General features: G+C 43.3%; 1 protein-coding gene across 4 annotated transcripts; it reads right to left on the bottom strand.

The window, feature by feature from the left end:
* Window positions 1-24,940, bottom strand: LOC101854746 (polyhomeotic-proximal chromatin protein). 4 transcript variants are annotated; one of them, XM_013087321.2, is made up of 7 exons: window positions 24,745-24,940; window positions 20,376-20,596; window positions 17,632-17,748; window positions 16,554-16,751; window positions 15,715-15,810; window positions 11,052-11,111; window positions 1-8,061 (listed from the first exon to the last, which is right to left on the bottom strand). In XM_013087321.2, the coding sequence occupies exons 1-7, from the start codon at window positions 24,782-24,784 to the stop codon at window positions 5,500-5,502; spliced, it is 3,294 nt and encodes a 1,097-aa protein (XP_012942775.1). In that variant the 5' UTR covers window positions 24,785-24,940; the 3' UTR covers window positions 1-5,499. The 4 variants fall into 4 exon arrangements, with proteins under 4 accessions (XP_012942775.1, XP_005107128.1, XP_035827962.1 ...); XM_005107071.3 differs by having other exon boundaries at window positions 16,554-16,724; window positions 24,745-24,939; XM_035972069.1 differs by lacking the exon at window positions 11,052-11,111.
* Between the last annotated feature and the right edge of the window lie 28 nt (window positions 24,941-24,968).

Raw genomic sequence — 24,968 nt, 5'->3', positions numbered from 1 at the left:
TTGTTGTTCAGAAGATTATCTTTTATTCTGCCCGACTGCGTGACATGTCTTAAGTGTGCACAGGCTCTCCAGCAGAACTTATCATTCAAATGAAACCACGGATCAACTAACAACATAAGAATAAGAGAAGGTACATACGTCGAATAATATCACACATATTTAAAGCAAAAAAAACATGTCTTCAGATCTTTACTTCTGCCACAACAGCCCCACCCACAAACCCAACATTTCTTCATAACGATCATCAGCGTAAAAATTCATGACATTCCACTATCTGAACACTACAGCACCTCCTTTATTACTTTATGAATGAGAATTTAAAAAAAAAAAAAAGCTTACAAAGTAACGGCAAATTCATAACATGCACAAAATAAAACCAGTCGAGTCTGCTGCCATTGTATCATGTCTGTATGTCTTCTGTACTGTTCACACAAACAAAAAAACACAGATTATTTCACGACAGATATGGGAGGATAGGGGTGGGGTGGGGAGTGTTCTTGATAGAGTACATACAAACAAACGAAAAAGTCACAATCAACATCTTCGCGTGATACAACAAATGGAGGGCACACAGCGACCTATGTTATGTTATATGCTTTCAAGAGTACCTTTCAGTAATTTAGACGTACTTTAAGAAAGAACAACATAGAAAAAGATAGTACACTGAACAAGCCGCAAGAAGAACGTATGTAAAAAAAAAAGGACCCCTGTCTTCTTTTACATGCACCAGATAAACTCAACAACACAGGGGGGAAAAGTCTGAAGTCCAAAGTCTCTTGTTCACAAAAAAAAGTAAGTGTGTACGGGTTTAACGTCCCTAGTAACAACACTATTATATTGGGTTACAGAATTTAAGAAAGAGGCCAGCCCTACGAAGTTAACGCCCGTCTCCGGTACAATTGAGCCAAATAGGCTGTAAGCCTTGAAAACGAAAACTCCACAAAACAACATAGTTAAAAAAACACCCAATCTGGGATTCAAACCAGGGCCATGAACAGCTCCACAGTCCAATATGCTACCAGAGGAGCTAAAGGCTAAAGAATTGTCTCTTGGTCATGTCAAAGAGGAAAGTCAGGAAATATCCTGCCATCTGATCATGCAGTCATTCACAGCGCGACAACTCACAGAGACAACCACCACTTGTCAATGTTTGCAGGGTTCCTGCCATGAACTCCCAGCCAAACTCAAGGAGATTTCAAAGAGGTTTCAAGGAGAAAATTTTAAAATTCAAGGAGATTTGGTTAAGAAATTCATGCCGAAAGCCTATTTCCAATAGGTCTACACTTGCCTGAAAGGAATGGTAGTTTTGATTTTCTGACAAAAATTTAGTTCATGTCCAATCCAGTGAAATTCAAGGAGTTTTCACGGAGGTTTCTCAAATTCAAGGAGTTTACAAGGACTTCTTGAATTCAAGGAGACCCCTGGAACCTTGTATTGGAAAAACTAGTGTCTGAGAGCTCTGTCAAAGATCTGAATGTTTACGTGTCGTCAACGGAACCACAAGACAGAACAACGGCCAAACACTGTCTACCTTCTGAACACTTATCAGTCAGTGTTGGACTGACAACACACGCAGCGAGTATCACATTCACACACACACACACACATCTACACACAGACACACACGCAAGCACCTTCACACACACACACGCAAGCACAACAGACACACAGGCGCCTAAAGCACTTACACACACACACACTTTCTAGTCATCAGTGAATGACAAGACAAATATGACAAGCAGTCCCAATACTTTTTTCAACACAGAAACGGAAGTCTCCAGACCATACGGAAACACAGTCTAGAAGATATTTTTCAAGAAGACAAAATGGATTCCTGTTACCACCAGTGGATAGAGATAGAGGTGAAAGTAAATTTTTTACAGCATTTAATCACAAGACCCGAACACTATTCACACCTAGATGAAAACAGAAAAAATGCACAACGCCTAGAGGCACACAAAACGCCAAGAAAAGTATCAACATCGCCGAGCTCTACGTGATAACTTCGAGAGACGTTATGCCAAAATTCAGAAGAGAAATTCCACACACACACACACAAAAAAACCCAACCAATTTTCTTCAAGTTCAAGCACACTAACACAGCCCACCCCCCTCCCCTAACACAAAAATCTGCTCTTTTGGATCACAAGTATCTTCATAGATGAGACACAAGTTTCTCCCCTACATAACACCCTAACAATGTATCGAAACAATGATCTAGGGCGGGGGGTGGGGGGAGTGTATGACAATTCAAATCAGAAAAATCTTGAAAAGAGTGAAATAGTATTCGGCAAGAGAAAGCTCACTACCCTGAGGACTGCACGATTAAGCACACAAAAGTTTATAAAAAAAAAAAACCCAGGCACGTTTTCTTTACAGTTTGTCATGAGGTGCCAAAGGCCCCTTTTAACACGACAAGTACCAGAAATCACTTCTTTCAACAAAAAGAGACATCAGAAACACAGCACAGACAACAGAAACAGCTAAATCCGCTAAACAACTGGAAAAGTAAAAGGTGCGACAACCACTCAAACTAGTGTGCAAGAAACTAGGAGACACATTTACCGCAAACTTTGTCCCTGACACAGAGAAATCTGGCAACACTCACGTCTGCGACTGAACACAGTATTGGCCACAGACACAGGATGTTAAAGCTTTTGGGGAAGGATGAAATTGACTCAAGAGAGGAAAGTGACAAACACATTGAAAAAAATTAATAAAGGCAGTATGAGAAAATCAATAATAGACAACAATTATGAAAATCTCTGTTTAAAATAAATGCGAGAGAATTGTTCTGGTGATCAGATACAAATGACGAGGACAGAGATGAGCGAAGGAATGCCGTCAACTGACAGACGAGCTAGAACCATCTTATTTACAGAGGCAACAACTACAAGAGCCGTTTCATTTGTGCATCTTTCGTTTCCAAGGAAGTCATAATTGAGTGCAGATGAACAATTTCCCTTGCGTGAGGTCAAGTGCGTTCTGATTCTGTGGATATTGCAGTCATGAAAGAAGCCAGCATGTATGTGTACCAGATCCATTATGCCAGAAGCAATGAGAGATTTTTCAACGCCTATGTACAGAGCAGATGAAATAAATGTGGGCCCCTGTCGAGAGCTGCCCCCTAGCCGTAAATTACACAACGCGACGGGGACAGACAGAAAAAGTTCAAAGGTAATGTCACAAGAACCAGCACTCTTGAGCCACCAGCCACAAACTAAAATGCGTAAAACACTTACACGTTCAATAGTTTCGTACACCCCACACATTAAGACATACTGAACCACTGCCTTTTCACGTACAGAGACAGACACATAAAAAAACAGAGACAGATAGACATGTAACAGTAACAGAGACAGAAATGTAATAACAGAAACAGAGACTCAAACAAAACAGAGGTAGATAGACACGTAACAGTAACAGAGATAGACACGCATGTAACAGAGACAGATAGGACACCTACCATTAACAGAGACCGACGTATCATAACAGTAACAGACACACACCAGTAACAGAATCATCAGTTCTTTGATGGCCAGAAGAAGGAGAACGGGTCCAAAACACTCAAAGAAAGCAGAACACTGAGTCCTGGGATAAAGATCAGATATACGAGTCACCAAAACACCAGTCGTGCAACCAGCCCGCAGTATATCAGAGAAGCACATCGACCACTAAACGGAAAACACAAGACCAAAATCACACCCAGAAATGAACCTTTGAACAAACCACACTCAAATAAATGCGGGCAGCTTAACCTGCAGAAGTGTGTCCAGAACAGAAAATACAATAATCGTATTTATCGGTGTGAATTTCAACAATGTTCTTTATGCAATACCATATATCCATATGGTACAACTAACAGTAACTAGAAAAAGAAAAATCTGTTCAAAGGAAACACTGTAGGTCTTTCAAAAGGCTACAAAATAGGAATAAATTTGTCTGATCAAGGCGGAGTTTTTTTTGGGGGGGAGGATATTTGTTTGGTAGGTCTGCTATGATATCTGAACAAAAAACATACAGACTACAAACTCCCTCATACGATTACATACAAAATTCAAAAGCAGGCATTCTCATTTGGAAATGAAATAGTCAACAGAAAGCAAACATGTCATTCGTATTTGCTCCTTCACAACAAATTATAATGTATAGAAATTAAATGCACTGTCACACAACAAAACATTGAAAGGACGAAGGTCGAAGCACATCATGTCAGGGAGAGAGGGGGAAGGGAGAGAGAGAGAGAGAGAGAGAGAGAGAGAGAGAGAGAGAGAGAGAGAGAGAGAGAGAGAAAAGAGAAACTAAAAACCCTTCCACACATCTCCAGTATGAACACTTTGATCCTGCTGAACGTCACTTGTCAAGGTCAAATGTGCCACTAATAGCACGTCTGCGCCAGTTCAATCTCATACAGCCAAGAAAGGAATACACCGTAATGTTCATTCCATTTCATGGGTACGTCCACACACGAAATTTTCCCATAAACTCATAGTCACACGAGAGCAGTCAGTAGTAATGATGGATGAAACAGAGACAATAAATGCAGTCCTGATCAGCTGGCAGCACCCACTGGCAGCCACTACCACACACAGTGATCCCGACACATTGCCCGTGGACACATGCAGCATCAAACAATCCTTCCTCAACCCCCAAGGAATTTTATTTCGAGCTCAGTGGACTGGAACTACACATTTACATAATCTGCCAGCCCTCCTCCACCGGACACACAAAAGGTCGCTGATATAAACACCACGACCATCCAACAATCACTCAGACTCAGACGCTCAGCACATACCCCACCAGTCCTGACAATAAATTGGTACATTCATTTTTCTTCAGTCCTTCAGCCACAACGGCATCTACGTCACTGCGTCCAGACATTCCACGAGATGACGATATCATTACGCCATCAGTCCAACGTAAGGCCGATAGTCTGCCAGAGACACAGACAGCGCTGGTGGTGGTGCCACTCGTCAAACGCACCTCGACAATGTGGCAGACACATCAATCTAATACCACATCTTCCTACACATCCGACATCTTCAAACACATCTGACAGCTGGTCATGGATGGGATTCTCGCTGTTCCTTCCCCACGAACACCCGAAGACACGACACGGAGAGACAGTCCAGCCACAAGCAGGAGGGAGGTAACCACGTACTTGTCCACGTGTCCCTACTCCCCGACCCAGTCTCATAGCACCACGGAACTCGCACGGAGGGAAAACACGTACGTACGCACTCTAGAGTCAGCCCGCAGACGAGAACGATTACTGAAGGATTCACTCAATTTTCAGGGGAGAATTTTCCCCATTACAGCCACCACTTTCAAACACCACAAGGGCACAACGCTATGAATTTTTCTTCATCTTTTTCTGCGATCTCCTCACATTGAAGAGGTCTTGATCTACTCGAGAGAGAGAGAGAGCGAGATAGAAGTCTCATAAGTCTGTTTGTTAGTTTTAGTAAGAGTTTTACGGCGCTCGCAACTCTGGAAAGTCTAATGCATCATGATGCTGTCGGTGGGCAGCTTGTCCATAATGTTGTTGACGTCCACGATCTTGTGGATCCAGTTGTAGATGCGGCGGAGAGCGTCATTGATGCGGTCCACGCAGTTCTTCCAGACCAGCCTCTCCAGCCGGGGGTTGTCCACCACGCTGGGCGGGTACTTCATCACCAGGTAGTGGATGGCGGCCATCTTGGCCGGGTCCAGCGCCTTGTTCTTGTTCTCCATCTTCTTCCCATTGATGTAGAAGACGCCTGACACATTGCGGTCGTAGACCTCGCCCAGGGTGAAGATGCGGAACACCAGCTCCTTGGCCAGCCTCTCCCTGCGGCCCTGGCACGCAGACTCTGCCTCCTTCAGCACTGTGGAGCAGATGCTGATCTCGCTGGTGCCGATGCTCCGGACGAGCGGCTTGCGGGTGGAGGACATCGCCGAGATGATCTGGTCCGAGCTCATGTTCTTCTGGAAGTCCTCCACCAGGATGTCCCAGAAGCGAGGGTCAAGGATGACCGTCTTGGGCGAGCCCGACGTGTTGGAGAAGCGGGCGTTGGGCTCCTTGCTGCTGCCGGGGCCCAACTCAAACTTCTGGTTCTCGTTGCCTTCATCGTAGACGGTGACCGCGATGCCGCTCTGGCTGTCCACGATGGGCACGTTGATGTCCGACGTTGGCACGGAGGCATTGGCCACTGGCTGGCCCATGTTGTTGAGGACGACGGGGAGCAGATCCTGCTCTGTGGGGAGTTCGGCCACCGTGCTGGACGCCGTTTCTGGAGTCTCCGAGGGGCTGGGCGCCTCGATCATGGCTTGACCCTGCACCATGGACACCGTGCCCACGGGGATGAAGAGATCCGAGTTGGAGTCCGAGCGTTTGAGCTCGTCCGTGGCTGTGTAGTCCGAGATGGTGAGGTAGTTGGACAGGGCGGCCTTCAGGCTGGCCTTTGTGACTTGTGTGTTGGTGCTGGCTCCGCCGGCCGGCTGGGGGGTGGAGCTTGCCGGCACCACGGGGCGGGGCTTGTTCTTGTTGCTCTTGTTGGGCGTGGCCTGCGTCATGGCGGTGGGCTGAGGGAAGAGGTGCGTCTCGATGCGCTCCACCCGCTTGTTCATCTCAAAGAGGACGGTCTGCGAGTCCTTAACCAGCCCCATCATCTTGTCCATCTTTGCGCACAGCTGGAGGAAGGCCTGAGGGGAGACGGTTGCCGTAGTGGCGGCAGCTGTAGCGGCCTGTGGCGCCCCCGCGCTCTGGATCTGCGGGAACAGCGAGTTGACGGGTGGCAGGACCAGCGACACCTGTGGGATCTGAGCGCCCCCGGCCTGCAGCGGGATGCCCGCCTGTGTCAGCACCTGCTGCTGCTGCGGCTGAGGCTGCGGGGCAGGCTGGATCTGCCTCGTGGCCGTGATGGTCTGCGCACGCTGGCCGTCGGCGGTGGCCAGGACCATGTTCTCCGTGGGCGCGGCGGTGGCGATCTGCCCGTCCTGCGTGAGCAGCACGTTCTGGCCCAGCGCTTGCTGGAGGTTCTGCGTCAACACGATGTTCTGACCCAGCTCCTCGCCCTCCGTCTTCACGATGAAGTTGCCTGACATGGCCTGCTGGCCTGGCGCTGCTATGACGATGTTCTGGCCCGGTGCCGCCCCCTGCTGGGCTATCACGTAGTTCTGGCCCGCCTGCTGGGTGTGGGGGGAGGCAATGATCATGTTCTGACCCCCGGCCAGCGAGAAGGTCACCACCTGGCCTTGCTGGTGCTGTTGTTGCTGTTGCTGCGCGACCGCCGCGTCCCCAGTGACCTGAGCGGCGTAGGCCTCGCTGTAGCCGTGCACCTGCTGGGCGGCCTGGATCTGTGGCTGGGCCGTGGCCTGCTGCGTCTGGATCTGCTGGCCGTTCACTTCGATCGTCTGAGCCGTGGCCTGGTGAGTCTGCTGTTGTTGTTGCTGCTGCTGTTGTTGTTGAGCAGCAGCCACAGCCGCAGCAGTAGCAGCATCCTGAGCCTGGCTAGAGTTGACCACTGTGACGTTCATATTGCCGGCCACCTGGGCGGGGAGGCTCTGTGCGGGGAAGCTGTTGGTGGACACCACCTGGGAGAAGGCGGGCGTGGACACAGACAGCTGCTGGGCGTGGCTGTACGCCTGCGCGATCATCTGGCTGCTGCTGAACGGCGTCTGGGCCTGGCCCGCCTGCGAGAAGGTGGCCGTGCCGTCCTGGTTGTAGGTCACCATGTTGGAGTTCATCAGCAGGTCAGCTAAGGGCTTAGCCTCGTTGAACTCGCCTGCTGCAAACTCCTGGCTGTAGAACTGCTCCTGGTTCTTCTGCTCCGTCAGCAGGTCCAGGGACTCTCGGATCTCGTCCGACAGCTGGAAGTACTGCTGCATGTGCTGCTGCTGCTGCGCCGTCGCCTGCGGCGGCTGTGGCTGGCCCGGAGCTTGCTGTGGCTGTGGCTGCCCGGGTACCTGGCCGTTGGGCGGCTGTGTGACGGGTGTGACCGTGGAGGTCGTGGCGGTGGCGGCTGGGGCGGGCTGGGTCGAGTCGGCCGGGGTGCTCGTTACTGGGGCTGCCGCTGATCCCTTAGACATGCAGACAAAACAAAACACAACGTTAGACGACAATTTCATCGAGGGAAAAAACGCTGACTAAACAAAACGAATATTTATCCTCTTGTTTCACCTTTTGTTAGAAAATAAACCCCACTCCCTCACCATCTTGTAAATCTCCACTCCCTCACCACCTTGTAAATCTCCACTCCCTCACCATAAACTAACTAAGAAACTAGGAAATCTCCAGTGCCAGGATCAAATTTCTACTGAAAAAAAAAAGTCACAAAATCCAGTTCTTTCTTTCTAAACCCATTTAAACACAACTCAAATTTTCTTCCTCTTCTCCATCTACCGCCAAAAACCCCCCCCCATTCACCAGCTAATGATAACAATAGTCCAGCATACCAGCCATACAACAAAATGAGAAAAAACCACCACCAACAACAACAACAACATAAGAACAAGAAGTACAACACATGCTCAACAACACTGACACACAACTAACATTTACAACTTATCAATGTTGGAAAGCAGGAGCACACAAAATACACACCCTCTTTTTTCTACCATTCAATCAAAAACAGATGCATTTGGGGAACGGCTACTGTTTAACAACATTACAGAATGCACAACATTACAGAATGCACCACACAATCTTACAAAAATGTAGCTTAGCTTTCTAAAAATAATTGATTTTTTCATACTGGGAAAAAATTAGAAACAATGATATTTATATTAACCGCTAAGCTTTAAAAAAAAGAAAAAAAAAAGAAATGCAAACTACTTTTGTTTAAAGCAACTACAAATGGCTTCTCACCTTTATGAGCTCAGGCTGATTACTTTAAAAGGCAGGCCCCCGGTAGGCCAAAGCACACCGCGACAAACGGACAATTTAAAATGTCTTCACCTTGCAGTGGCTACATCGTGTCTGAGACAAAGTTTGGTAGAACGTTTAGAGCAAACAGGTTACGCAAACATTGCACAGTTCATCATTCTCAACACTTGTTTCATTTTCGCTAGTCATTTCAATTGAAAGATCCATGGAGGTGCATTCGGTAACATCGCAATGTTAACAAAAAAAAAGCATGAACAAAAAGCGGTAGGCGCAGGAAGAAAATAACTTCAGACAAAAATAAATTTCTTCATACTTTGAGTGGACGCTCTAGGTCTAGGTATTCTCATTCCTAAAAATGCTCCATGAACCCTGGCACTCTCAAAATTTAAAAGTTTAATTTAAAAAAATAATTTTAAAACAAGTACGAGAAAAAACCCAACTAATCATAAACAAGACATGATCAAAAGAGAGACAACAGAAAACACTGACACAAACCCCTTTGAACTGAGAACAAAAAACAATTCCAAGTTCTTCACCCAATTTATACTTACGCTGAAATCAGAAAAACACAAGAAGATGTTAGCAAAGCAAACTACTATGTATGAGTTAATATAAATAAATAAATAAATAGCTTCCAGCATGATTTAAAGTTGCTCCTTCGATTGGGGAAAACTGTGTAAGCCACACTGTTACTGCTGCTGCTGCACTGCCACATAAGCGAGGTGGCAAAGAGCAACATGCTTTAGCCGTCACACTATAGAGAAGTGTTCACGGAAAAACAAAATCATCACCAGACAGTTTCATCACCAGAAACCCCCCCCCATTAAACCCAGCATGTGATAGAAGACCCATCCTCTCCTCCCCCAAGCCGGAGGTCATTTCCCTCCAACAAAGGTTCTAACAGTTTTGTCACCAGATCTTTTTCAGTGAAGTTAACCATCCTCTAGATTCTACATCTGAAACGCCAACCCCACACCCAAACTGATCTTTTCAAAAACTTCACAGCATATGAATATTGTTGGCAAACAGTTCTGCTTAGACCAACAAGCAACATTTTGGAAAAGACAGAAACATCTGTTTCATTCTTTCAAGAAATGTACCTAAATTATTAGGTATCTTTTCTTATTTTTCTCAACAATGAGAATTTGAATTTCAACTGAAACTATTGCTTCAGCACTAGAAACTGATTGCACAGATTAGTAAACTGCATTAAAATAAAATTTTTGTAAAATTTTTTTAGCTCAGTACATCTGCAATATCTGTTCAGTTTAGACTGAATTCATCTATATGAAGGCATTTTCAGGAGCGCGTTCACTAGCGCACTCATACTTGCCCCATACAGCTCTGTATATACCTATCCACATATATGTGGGGGAAGTGTGTGTGTTTGTGTTCGGGCACTTGTCTCCGCACGTGTGTTTATTTGTTTGGTTCACGCGTCTACAGCACTGGTGCAAGAAGTGTGTGTGTGTGTCGTGCATGTCTTGATTCGTTTTGTTCACGCGTCACTCATGCTGACGGCACAATCAGTCAACCCCGCACCCAATCAACTCCGTGGTCTGGTTGAAGTCTGACAAACCTGGAAGAATTGTTGGTAACAGCTGTCCACAATTCACCTTCCAGTCCTAAAAGTTAACTAACGACATGTAAAAGTTAAAGAAAAAAATGTTCCCCCCTCCTTAAAAAAAAAAATATAGAACCAATATTCTTTTGCTGTGTTCCTACCATTTACACCAGACGATGGCTGACTTTAAAAAGTTTGAACTGGTTTTTTTTTCGAAAAAAAAAAAAAAAAGAAACCCTGCATGAATGAATATGTATGAATACAATGATGAGACGGCCAATCAGTGTGTTTGAGAATTAGTAAACATCATCAGGACAGGCCTTAACAGGGAGAGAACTTGGCCTTTGTTCTTTTCCTCACAAAAAGAAAGGGTAACTAAAGAATTACTTGTATCTACATTTCAAAAGAGATCTCCTTCCCAGAACTTTACTTCCAGAAAATCTCCAAAATCAAATTCTAAAGGATTAAATAATACGTAGGAGCATCTCCAGAAGTATGAGAAACAGTTTCTCATCCTTTTTTTCTCTCTCTTCACTGGAAAGAGAAAGAAAGCAGCTTAACAGTCCAACTGTCAACCAGACCACGATTTCACAAAGGTGCACCCTCTCTTTGACTACTGACCTTTTTCTTCTTTTGTTTTTTGGCGTGCATGTCCATGAGCGAATCAGGACGCTTACTCTTCTGAAAATCAAACGACATCAACAAAAAAATATGTGAACAACATCCAAACAGAAGAGGACAAAATGCACATTGAGCACACGGGGGGGAGGGGGAGGAGAGGAGCCACCAACACATCAACTAGCTACTTACACCAGGGTGGCCAGGGAAATTTTCCTCCTAAAAATCCTATCACACCAAAAGAAATCCTACCACTATAGGTCAAGTTGTTTCTTGCCATTGTCAGTGTTAGGCTCTCGTCAAAGAGAATCACATAGAAGGAGCTATTTCGTACACATCTTAGGATAGCCGACTACATCACTGGGGCAATCCCAATTAATGTTCTAAGGTAGCCACGTTTTGTGCAACTACACTGAAATCTCAGCTATTTTTCAGCCTGAAAACATCTCATGAATGAGAAGACTCGTGTCAACAACTGCTCTAGTTGATTACTATTATATTACTGTTGGTGCTCCTTTCAGTATCTCTCACAACACTTGTTCTGTTCTTGGTTACCTTAAGAATAGACTTGGCACCACACTGGCTGGTTTGGGCTTTCATGTGTTTTTGAGGTACCATGTCAGTGTTCAAAGCTTTTACACCTGAATGACCGATGACAAATACTTGGGAACAAAATTTTCATCTAAACTTGCTTTTATCATTTGAATACTCCACAATCATTCTGAATACTTAGGGTTGGACAACCACTCAGTGTTGATGAAGTAGCACTTTCCCATGATGCTGGACCTAGTCTAGATCTCTCTCTCTAGTTATAGTCTACACATATATAGTCACAAAAATCATAAGGAAAATAAGTCTGTTTCTAGCCTGGGTTTCAGTATGCCAAGTGCCGTCAATCTTCTACTCTCCAAAGACTATCTTGCTGAGTTTTTCCATGGTCAAACGACTATCCCCCATCCAATGACACGCCAACCCATTAGTTCAATGGCACAGCTTACAAGGTATGACGGATGCCGATTCCACACAAGTCCTGCACAACACGCGCTATGCAGAAAGCTCTTGTTGCAATCAAAATTCTAAATGCTAATACTAAAATTTGCTACCAAGTTCAGTTTTTTCCCCTGGTGTTGCCTTTAACCTCCCCCCCACCCTGCCCCACCCGAGTGTATCTTTAAAAAAAAATTAATAATCCCGCCATCCCGGAGTCCTATACTTCGCAACGCTCAGACTTAGAATGAACTTTAGTGACCCTAACATTCGCGGTACTCACTCGATGCCCTATCATCATGTGTGTAACATACAAACGCGCAGGTTCAGTGACCGATCACGACGGCGAGCCCGACAAGACGCTTGTATAACTTTCTTTTCTTTTTACACAAGAGACGAATATTGATTTATTTTCATAGCAACACAGCCTTTGTAATGCACAAACTGCATGTTACAACAATGTTGTGTTATCAGACTTTTATCGGCAAATTTCAGGGAGGTAGTGAAAGCGAAAGTAGATCTAGATTTTCCCGATTGAGCCTCGGCATAACTCGTACACTTCCGCTTGCCGCCTGTTTGCATGAAACGTCCTCTCAGACCGGGAAAAGCTGAATGATCGCGACCGACAAAATGAACTTAGGGACGTTATCGGATTTGGTTTTCAAATATTCGAGAACTTTTATGTATTTTCCCGGGTCTTTCCCTAGGCAACTTACAGATTTCCTCAAATTTCCTTTTATTGCCGACGTTTATCCAACCATTTCCGTTGGAACAAATTTTTTCCGACAAAAATCCTACCTAAACAAAAATTTCCGACTTCCCTGGCCACCCTGTACACGGTAAACAGAAACAAACACACACACACACAAAAAGACGTTACCAGCAAAAACAAATACTAAATGAAGACTACAACATTAGAACATTAATCAAAGCACAGGCTAGTAGTAGTAGTTTTGCACAGAGATATAGTTAACACCAATAAAATAAATGCTGCAAATGGGTAACCTACTCATGCCCTCACTGTTTAGTAATTTTCTCCAAAGCAGTCTTTGTTTTATTGATATAATTCTCTGAGGAGTTGTCTTATATTTAAACCAATTGTCAAGATTGGATTTTACGACCAATAAACAAACAAGATACTCAGAATTTCAAAGCATAAAACTTGGTTGTCAAGTCTACTAATTCCTCTTGATGTTCAAATTTACAGTTTTTTTTGGTTCAGAAGAACATTTTCATTTTCTCCCTACTGGCGTGCCTAAAAGCAAAAACCTCTATAGTTCTCACAGAAGCTATAACAATATGTCCTTAGACTTAAAAAAGAAATGGTTGCATATGGGTCTAAAACCTTTTTCAAAATTATAACTTTACTTGTGCAGTCCTATGATGAAAACCAGAAAATAAACCAGTTTTGAAAGGGCAAAAATACATTTAATTCTAACCAGAGAGTCAGTAAATGTCAGAAATCCTAAAGCTGTCTTTTCAGTATGCATGAGAAACATTATGGCACTCCCAGGTACTCTAAATACTTGTTTTTCTTTGTTTTATACGTCTCAAACAACAGCCAAGGACATCACAACTATTCTCAATATGCAGCATCCTTCGCCTCAACACAGGAGGAGTCCTACTTATCCCCCCTCTACCCCGAGATGTGAATGAGAAGATGAAGATCCCCTCTACCCATAAAAATACAACATAAACACACACACACATATTAAAAAATAATAAAAGTGAAAAGGTGGGTATAAACCTGCTCTAAATGACAATTTTACGAAAAATCTCATAACAAAATTCCAAGCCAATTTTCCCATAGTCCAGGAATAATAACATTATAATAAGGCAAATCAATATAAAAAACAAGCAGATCTTGACAGAAGTAGATTAGAACAAGGGCAACACTGGAACGATGTAGAAAGAGCAGATCACATCTCAACACCCATCAATTGCCCATCATTTTAGTTTGCATTATGCATTATATATACCAATGGTTCTACTCAGCTTAAAACTTTTCACTCCACGGAACAGTTTTATGCCACCTCACGCTCTTTCCGTCCCATTTTAACTCTCACGTCAAGGGCCATAAACTTAGTTAGCACCTACAAAACACAGGATAAGTCTGTCATCGATTACACGTTTGTCTCTATTAGACGTTTCACCGCTTGTGATTGTGTTTAATGTCTTGTCCGCTTTTTTCAGCATATCATACTGTAGACCTTGCAATATTGAATGTTGAATACAACCTACCAAAACGTTTTACCAAACTCCTGAGTGTGACTACAACTTTAGAAAAATATTCTTTTTACAACTAATAGTACAAGCCAAATCAAAGTCCCCAAGTATTTCAATTGACTGGGAATCATGAGGTGCTTCAATGTTCTCAAAGCATTTGTTCACTTCCGCTCACAGACTAAGGCTGAACACTCAGTTTGCACAAAAAAACAAGCAAAACACGATTTTTAAAGGCTTCCATGAAGCTGAACACCACATGCAGCCACAATAAAAACAAAACATACAAAACAACACAAAGATCACTCAACACTCACTCCCACAGACATGCAAACACAGACAGACAGTGCTATCACCACCCTCACCAATAGAAGAATTAAACCTGGCTCATTTTCCCGTTCAAAGGAAACCCACCAATGCAAAAGCCAGAAAAGAGAGATTGATTGTTTGGGCTTTTTTTGTTTGGGTAAAGAGAAGCACATTGATTGACACAATAATGGTCATTTAGCGGAGGGAAAAAGGTAAGATGGGCAGACAGACAGAAACAACAGAGGGAAAGTAAAGAAGTAGGACATACCAGTGCACCCTCCAACCACTCAGGTTAAAGAAAGACAAGACAAATATAAAACAATACTGAGAGTGGTAATCCCAAAGTCGGAATGATTACCACCAGGAATAGAAGACAGCGACACTAGCAATGCTAAAAACAATTAGACGCTGATCGCACTGAGCACTCCCAACCACCAATTTGACGTGCAAAAAGTAAATCTTTATCAGACTACACACACATGGGAAACAAACAAGATATTTCACAAGCGAACACAGAAAGCAAAGCACATCTTGAAACAACACACATCATATTGAACAGAAATACAGTTATACAAAACAAAAGAAACAAACAGTACAGAAGAAGATAGAACCGACATTTGACACTAATAAAAAGGTAACTCTAGTAATTCTACATACTAATTACTAGGAATTAGTGGCATACACTGGTACAAAGTAAAGCTGCCTTGCAAAGTGATAATATGTTATAAGCTTGAGCGGTGAGATACAGAAAAATGAGAGAAAACTGTGAAAAGAGAACGAAAAAACAAATAAAGAAACCAAAAAAATCCCCCTGAAATATTTAGACAAATAAAATATTTAAAAAACGCAACCTTCCCCCCCCCAAGATTGAAAAGACATTTTTGTTTGGCTCTATGAAGAACGAGAAACTGATCTGAAATCTGCATGTAAATAAAACCACTCTAAAATAAACCAAGCCTCAAAGGTTCTGACAGGCAGAACAATTACAATGAGTGGCAAGACCTGCTGGAAACATAAACAAAGTAGGCATGACTGCATGTTACAAGCCTGTGAGAAGAGGTTTTCAAAAGACAATTCTAAACAATGTTACCATGATGACTCCAGTGGCACACACACCAAAAAGAAAAGAAAAAAGAAAACAACTCACATTGTATTCGTCCACTTGTTGCTGCAGTTGCTGATCTCTGCCCGACGCTGCCTTCTCTTCCTCCCTTTTCCTCTTCTTTCCTTTACTGCTGCCATCCTGAAAAAAAAGTTTTAAAATGTCAGTGTGAAGGGAGTGGTCATGCTTTACCCCCCCCCCCCCCACTCAAGCCTTACCCCCCCCCCCCCCCCCCAAACCAAAGGAGAAGACACATGAAGTGAGACATGCTGACAATAAGAGTTACTTCTCACAATCCACACCAACAGAAACTGGCCAAATGAAAGCAACAAAAAATTAAAACATTTTAAACCCCAAAAAACCACCACCATAAATATCGACACAGGTTCAATTTGTTATAATTTTTACATTTAATGCCATTTGCTTCAGGTTAACATGTCTTTTAATTATTTTATGCTTTTATTTTACGCAGTATAACAACCCCATCCATCTTATTTAAAGTGTGTATTTCCCAAGGGCTGAAATCTGAGTCTGAAAATCATTTTGTCACATAAATCCCCAAGAACTGTTTTCCAATGCGCAGAAGTACGCCAACTGAAATATAACTTGTGATCTGATGAGTAATGTCTAATATGTCAATTTTCCCAAATTGAGTTCATTCAATTTTCTTAATTAACTTACACCAGCAAATAGATGAGTGGAGAAAAGCTGAAACCAATTTGCAGTTTGTGCGTGAGTGCAAGTTTACATGTTCATTTAGTGTGTGTATGTGTGACTGTGTAAGTCCAACGAAGCAGAGAAAGACAGTTGTAAGCAAGAAGTAACAACGGACCGACAAAAGAGGGGCACAACCACTCCTCCCTCTTTCTCCCCCCCCCTCCTACCTTCTCTTTCTTCACGGTCGGTGTGTCTGTCCAACTGGACCTATCCTTGTCCTCTGGGGCTCCGGCACCTTTCGAAAACGTGCGGTTCTGAAGTCCAAAGTTCTTGCTCATGTCTGGGGGCAATTCCGTCATCCACTCTTCTCGCTTGGAGGGTCCCTCTTCTGCTTCGGCCTGCAACCGCGGGCGGAGACGATATTTCTTAATTAACATTTTTAGGGTCAAGACATCTGTAGAGGACTAAACAAATGTGTATGCTTTGCTTCACGCCCATTTCGACACTAAAGAGAAAACTCCGAGTGGAGTTTTTTGTTTTGACATTTGTTGCATCCTACGCCATTTTGTGCTTCAGTCTAACAGACAATTTCATTTTACCATCTAGACAGCCTTTGAACACATCCCACCTTCAGATTTTCATTAGGGGTTTGTGCTGAGCAAGAAAAGCTGTTCAGTGAACCTTTCAAATGGTTATACCGTGTCGAACCAGGTGTAAAACAAAACATAGGGGAACTTCAGTTCAGGTAACTTCAAGTCATGTAATTATAATGTACATTCTCAGAGTACATTCAGAATTTCCATGTTCTTTTCTTGATGCCAGTTGCGTCTCTTCATTTTTCAGTTTTAGTTTTAGCAAAAGCTTGACAGCGCTTGCAGCACATATATAAGTGCTGAAGGTTAGAGGTGTTGCAGAGAGAGAAAAAAACACAAACAAAGGAGGGGAGATGCGGATGATAGATGTTTGACAGGAAAGAAGGAGCCAACCAGCACCCACCATCTACCAACACCCCTTCATTTCACACCATGGCACAGGTCGGCACACAAAATTGTCATAAGGATCCAAAGTATTCCTTTTCACTTCTTCGTTTTTCCACCCAAGAAAGCTCTTTGTCCCACCTCCAGGGAAGCCACAACCACGCCATGTCATGGGAAACAAACTTCAAACTACCTCACCCCACTACAAAATGGCACTAGGCCAAAGATCACTATACAAAGGGATGCTGAACTTATCACAATGACTACACCAGAAACTGTTTGCCTAATTGCTCCAAAGGTATACAACAGCATGGGGAAGAAAGAGTACCTTCACTGTGAGCTGATCCTTCATTCTCTTCGATCGTCTTTCAAATTCTTCCGATACCTGTGTAACGCCAACTTCCTGTGTCATCTCTGAGGGCATTGGGCCAACTGTTTCGGAATTCTGAAAATAAAATGGGATATTATAGGTAAGCAAACTTTTCATAGCCGCCACTCAGGAATTTAAAAAAAGGAGGAAATTCATGTGAAGGCGGAAGCGCGCCCTCCGAAGGCCGGAGTAAAACCAGTGAGATCCAGAGGCAATATATACTGGAAAATCTAGCCTATGGTTTTGGAAGGGAAAACTGTCATATTTGTTAACCATAGGCAACTGAATTAAAATGTATTTGAAAACCCCCCCCACAACAACAAAAAAAACCAACAAAGGCACTAAGTAGACTACCAAGCAATTGAGTCAATTTGACACAGTTTGGACTTGGTGACTAAAAATCCAGTGTTTGTTGCAAGCTGGTGTCTTATAAAAAAGATTTCTTTCACTTTAAACTTGTACACCAATGTAGAGCCAGAGCGCGCGCAGTATTGGATCAAGGAGGCAACACCTTTGCCGCTGTACTGAGCACTCCTGTACAATTGCGGTCCCGTTTGCACTTTACTTAGTAGATCTAGTCCCTCTGTAGAGTGTACATCCAACCTAAATTAAAATTATAGCTTAGGCTATCTAATCTAGATCTAGAATCTAATTATCTAAATATGTGTAAATCTAGATTATATTTAGAGATAGATTATCTAGATCTAGATATATAGATTTAGATTCACTTCAACAGCCACAATAGCCGTCATGACAAACGGGACCACAATTGTACAGGAGTGCCGCAGGCCGCGATTTCTTTATCGCACCAAACGCAAAGTGCAGCAAGCGGAGCTCCTTTTATTTTTGCATTCTGCATCAATTTCTCTCGAATTTCCGCCGTTTTCAAGGACAACTCGGCGCGCTAACGTCCCGATGCCCGATCGACACTTTGTTGCTCCACAATAAACAAAGTGAAACTAGCGCTAGGCCTAGAAGAACGGAAGTAGAAAGCTACGGGCGGACATGCGCAAGCTGCGTTTTCGTCTCTCTCCCGCTTCGGTGTTTTCCGCGTGTAAAATAGCACCGCAATTTGCGACTGAGAGCGGTCCAGCGGAGGAAGGAGGAAAGTAGCGGGAAAAGCTAGATGAAGCGGGAGTTTCCACTATTTAGCGGGAAAGTGGCAGCTATGACTTTTACACAAAGGAACACTGTACCTTTCACACATATATTTAGTTGACACACACACATACAGTCGAACCTGCCCTGACGGCCACCTCTATAAGACGGTCACTTTCCATTTCCCCCCTTGCGTTTTTTTCTATATAATTTAACTGTGTAAAACGGGCACCTGTCCAACGCGGCGCGGCCACCATAATTTAACACACAACCCCTATCATACTAAGCAATAATACCTGTCTAAGACGATCACCTTAGTGACTCCATTACATTTTGTCATAAATTGTGCTTTGGCCCCTGGCGTTGTGGGCGAGCCGTCATAATTCAACCACCTGTCGTTGTTCGGTAGTCCCTCCGACCGATCATGTTGCGTAGGCCCCTCTCACCGTTGACCAATAGCTACCAATTTTCAGCTGCTGGTGAGGTAAGCGTGTGATCCCTCATAACCCATAAGCCCCGCCCAGAACTCATACACAAATCTTAAGTGAGATGAGTGGTTACTGTTTACCCAGTCTGTAACAAAGTAACAAAGGACGTCAACATGAACTTGTTACGGAAGCGTCGCTCGTTCTCCGAGTGGTGGCGACCCATGTGTTTGTTTTAACATGGCACTCGGTCTTTCTTGTCTGATACATTTTGTTTTATTGTCACCCTTGTGCAAAATCAGCGACAAAATAAAACCAACAACAACACCAACAAAGACAATATAATGGGCTACTTTTGATTGGGGTCTCAGATGGGAATGGTTTGTTTTCTTTATCTTGGTCAGTCCTGCCTAAGATGGCCACCTGTCTTATACGGCCACTTTTCTCCTTGACAATGGGTGGCCGTCTTACACAGGTTTGACTGTATTTAGTTGAGGTTTTCTTGATCAGCACATTCTACAGGTACCTCATAAGGCAACAAAGGGGTTAACAAAGAAAGCACAAAGTCAGTTACACAGAATAATTTCATGAAAGTAAATTGTCGCCAGCTACTCAGATGTACTTAGATATACTGTACGCTTTTCAGGAAGTTGTAATAGTTTCAGAATACTATCAAGTCTGCTGGGGTTATAATATAGATTGTAAAGCACATAGACCTTGATGTTGAACAGGAATTTGTGCTTTACAAATGCTGTCTATTATTATTACTTTGACCCAAAAAACCCCCCAACATTTTTGTAGCATTTTCAAAATTTCAGGCATTAGTTGCAAGTTCCCGAGAAATATTCAGTTGAAATTCAAATTGTAAATTTGTTGAAATAAAAAAAGAAAAAAAAAGATGCAAGATGAACAATTGTAAAAAGATTGAAACAGTTATTTTCTCTGTTCTAAAAAATTTTGCTCTTTGGACTCAGCATGTGAACAGCAAACAGCATGCTGTCAAAATGTTTGACCATCGGCAGTTAACCGAAAGGAGTTCAGGTGAAATCGGTTTAAACGGATCAATGGTGCAAGTCTTTAAGTGTTAAACTGAGGAGCTTAACATCAGTGCATGCTTCTTTTTTTCTTCAAATCTCGTTAGACTGCCAGTTAAAAAAAATTTTCTCATAAAAAAGTTACGTTTTTGTCGTCTGCTTCTTCTTGATCATCTTGTATGGTGTACTCAGGGGACATCTCAGGGTCCATCTTCACTGTAAGAGCCCCTTCATCGCTGAGGTCATCGCTGTCGGAAGACTTCTGCATACCCGGTGCCAGTGATGGACCTATGACATTCTTGGAGGATTTTTTGCTAGATTTGCCTTCTGCACTAGATGAAGCACGTTCACTCGCTACGACCATTCCTGAAATGTAGAAGCAATAAATAAATACATAAATTAATGAAGCACAACATGGTGAGTCCATTAAATGATTACATGTCAGTGTTACAAAGTGGTTAATGTAAGACGGGCCATCACAAGGACAGGGATTGCAGCAGCTGACAATTCTGCCACATCCACCTCAAAATCCTAATCCAGAGAGGGCACATTTATCAATCGTTGAGATCTATACCTTACAAACAAAATATGTGTCACGACACACTGAAAACAGGCTCTTGTCAGTTTTTGGCCATATGGAGATACGGACCGATGGAGATATTGGTATCATCTTAAACTTAAGGCTAACACTAACAGTAGTAATAGATCTAGAACGTTTGTTCACGGCACAGAATTCTACAATTCTCTTCAGTGTTGAATTCTGAGAATTCTGTGGTTCAGGGTGAACGCTTCACTGGGACTGGTTGGCCTAGGCTAGGCCTATAACGGTGAACGCCCACCGGGTGAGAATAGCCAAAAGACTCGCCTGCGCTATTCTCGAAAAAATAGAGGTGGCTTATTGCAAAACATCAAATCGTGATCAAATTCAGGGGGGGCATGCCCACCCTGAAACACCCCATGTTTTTTTTTAGGTAGCGTCAATTGCCACCGAGTGACGCGGTGGCAAGTCTAGAGCTACGGCACCAACTAGGCGCGTTTTCAATGAGACGTAGGCCTAGATCTAGGCTAGCCTTAGCCTACACTTTGGTGGAGAACCAACACAGGCAATTCTAGAAGTAGAAGGTCACAAACTCAAGCAGAAATTCATGTCATATCGGGGGACGGTGGGTCAGGAAAAGACACACACACACACACAGAGGGACAGAGAGGCGAATGGCGAACGCACAACACTGAGCACAACAAGTCATTAAGCTGATCTACCCACCAACGCAAAAGAGCTCCAATTTACTCGGTGGCAATTGACAAATAGTCAATTTTTGTCAATTGCCACTGCGTGACTCTGTGGCAATTGACACTACCTTTTTTAAAGTCAGGGGGGCAAACCCCCTTGCCTTGTGAAAAACAAGTGAAATTTTACTGCTCATTTTGTAGGCTAGAGATTTAGATCTAGGCTACTGATTAAACGAAGTGATTATTCGGACTCGAGTCCGAATATGAAAAAATGTTATTCGGACTCTGATTCTTGTCCAGCATGACATCACTTCCGACTTCCTGTGACCCATGACTCCGGCTTCCTGTCCTGCCTCACTCGTGACTCGCCTCAGGCTGGGTAGAGACCAGGATCACTTCGGGTAAAATGGCGTTTTGTGCAGGAGCCGAGTTTTTATCTTATGGTGAATTTGAGGCCGGCCTGAAAAGCTATAGCGCTTCTAATAAATGTTTATTTGTCAAGAGGTCATCAGAAGCAATTAAAGAAGGCTCGTTAGCGTGTGTCGGGGTCGGATGGGCGGCCTGCACACGTGTGGCTGTGTGAGTGTCGGGGAGGGGGCACTATCGGTCCAGGCGTTGAACGTCGCATACGCCTCAGTCTTTTTTCCCCCGGCAACTGATCATTATTACAATAATAAGCTAATCTTGACGTAGATCTACGTAATGAATTGTGTGCTTGTCTATGGAATCAAAAGTTGCCGTATGCTCAGCTCTACACAGCAACACAACTTTTTCTTGGTAAACAATCGAAATGACACAGGCTTGTGTATTTGAACGAATCGGTCTTTTTTTTTCCTAAGTGTATACAGACCCGGTAACCGGGAACAAAGTCACGAAGTATACAGACCCGGTAGGGGAACTCTTTTGTGATTTCGGAAAGTTTCAGCGCCCAGACCTGGTAGTGGGTGTGTGTGTGTGTGTGAGAGTTAGAGAGAGAGAGAGAGAGAGAGAGAGAGAGAGAGAGAGAGAGAGAGAGAGAGAGAGAGGGTGACTGCTCGATTGAAATTATGACATTTTGTTCTTTGCAAGTGGCAATTCTCCGGCGTCGCGCCGGTCAATAGAACGGAAGCTATTCTCCGGCGTCATAACTAGGCCTAGTAAGTCTACCTTTAATTATATTTTATCTATATATGGTAATTGTCTAACAACTTCATTTATTTCCATCGTCCATTTGCTTATTTTAAAATAATGATTCTGTTTATTTAAACGAACAAAATTGATTTTGTGTCCAGTCATATAGTATAGCTTGCTGTTTAACTTTTTTATTACTTGTTGTTGTAATTTTAGATCAATTTAGTTGATATGATATGTCGCGACTTCAGTGCTTTCTTGTCGTATCTCCATTTTTGTAAACAGTGAAAACGTGACTCCTTTTAAATGCTTACTCTTTGTTATGAACTCGCGTCAATAGTTGTGAACATGTTTCTTCTTGCACACCCAACATAATTCTAAATTGGAGGAATTGGGGCAGTTTGTGTCTGAAAACCTATCGTCTGCATCAATGGAAGTGGCACGAAGTGGTAAAGTTGAGGGATTTGCAAATCTGCGCGACAAATTATTAGTAAATAGCCCGGCGGCGGCGCCGCGCCTGAGAATAGCTTCTGGTCTATTGACCGGCGCGATGCCGGAGAATAGCCACATGCTTGTTCTTTTCTTCAAATTGTGATTCCTCAAACTCCAAAACAGGGGAAAAACGATCGTTCATCGAAAAGACATCCGCAATCTTCATTTAGTTTTAGATCTAGATCTAGGCTAGCCTCGAAACTAGATCAATGATTTATATGTCTGTCTAGATCTAGACCTAGGCCTATAGATATGGATCTAGAAGAACCTAGTTCTACCCTGAGCCAAGAGGGTGCTGAAACTTTCCGAAATCACAAAAGAGTTCCCCTACCGTGTCTGTATACTTTGTTGTGACTTTATTCCCGGTTACCGGGTCTGTATACACTCCCTTTTTTTTTTACACAGCTCATAATATGCAGGTGCCAGGTGGTCTGCTAATCTTCAATTTTACCTTTTTCTACAACAAAGAAAGTGGGAAACATGGGGGTGGGGTGGGGGGGTGGCGTATCAATGAGGCGGCGGGCATCAGATCGTCAGAAAAGGTGTGGGGGAAACTAAAAAATGGCGGAAAATTGGAAGCACTGAACGTTAGATCTATAGAACGAAGACACTTCCTTTTTTCCGGACCCGAGTCCGAATTAACATCTTTTCATATTCGGACTCGAGTCTGAAAATTAGATCAAATCAGGTCTTGTTTCAAACCGGGTGAGAATAGCCTACGGTCGCAAGTCTCACCCGGGGTGAGAGGTCGATCGTATTTCTATTCTCACCCTGGATGAGAATAGCCACTTCCAGTCCAAATAGTCACTTCGAAATAGATATATATATTTCAGTAGATCTAGATCTAGATCTAGGCCTACACAAGTCGCGACCACCATATCCAAGTAGTGCCGATTTTAAATCTAGATCTCTACTTAACAGATCTATGAGCTCCGGTTCCGCAACTCCAGACTGAGAAATTATCATAAAGTTTAATAAAGGAAGTGGCTATTCTCATCCGGGGTGAGAATAGAAAAACGACCTAGAATCTAGATCTAGATCTAGATCTACCTCTCACCACGGGAGAACGCAAAATTTGTTGGCCTAGATCTAGGCTATAACGGTGAATGCGCACCCGCACCGGGTGAAAATAGCCAAAAGACTCGCCTGCACTATTCTCAACCCGGGTGAGAATAGAGGTGGCCTATCATAAATCGGCTACATTCGGCTAGATCAACAATCAAGAGTATCAGTATCATGTTCTTATAGTATAGAGGCCTAATTAGTCTCTTCTCTTCAGTCAGTCTTCAGACAGGTAGACCATATCTAGATCTAAATCTAGATCTTGATCTAGATTTTAGATCCAGATCTAAAATAAGATTTATTCACCTGTTCATAAAATTCTCTTCAGTCTTCAGTCAGTCTTCGGCCGGCGACCAGTTGAGAAAAATCATGCCTTTTCATCTTCCTAAAATTGTTTCAAAATGGGAGCACATTAACCATTTTCACACACTGTTGTTAGCATCTCTCTAATGAATAAATGTTTCATTCTTATACTGAACTGTATAGTCATAGAATCTAGATCTAGATCCTAGATTAGGCCTCATAGTCCTCCTATAGTCATGGTCAAAGTGGAGAAACGTCGGTAGCGCCAGACCGACGCTAACTTTGACCCAAAAGTAAACATTAGTTCAAACAAATACCTGGGGGTAAAGCAGGGCCATATTGATCATCACTTTCCATTCCGCTTAAAAGTTTCCTTATAAATGAATATTTTTGGCGTGCATGTACAAATATTCATTGCTTTGTTCGTATCTCATGTGAGAAAATTGACAAAGATTTTACGGCATCGTGCCGCCATCTTTGATTTGCATCACGTAGGCGTTATATCAAAAGCTATGCCATTGGGCCAATTTTATTTGCTGGC

The sequence above is a fragment of the Aplysia californica genome, unplaced genomic scaffold, assembly GCF_000002075.1.
Source record: "Aplysia californica isolate F4 #8 unplaced genomic scaffold, AplCal3.0 scaffold00573, whole genome shotgun sequence".
NCBI lineage: Eukaryota > Metazoa > Mollusca > Gastropoda > Aplysiida > Aplysiidae > Aplysia > Aplysia californica.
This window is presented reverse-complemented; position numbering and strand designations above follow the sequence as displayed.

Coding starts and splice junctions, on each gene's coding strand:
- LOC101854746 (XM_013087321.2), bottom strand. CDS start 24,784: ATGGAAAGTGATGATCAATATGGCCCTGCTTTACCCCCAG. Junction 20,597..24,744: donor TGGCCCTGCTTTACCCCCAG/GTATTTGTTTGA, acceptor TCTACATTTCAG/GAATGGTCGTAGCGAGTGAA. Junction 17,749..20,375: donor AAGAAGCAGACGACAAAAAC/GTAACTTTTTTA, acceptor TTTTATTTTCAG/AATTCCGAAACAGTTGGCCC.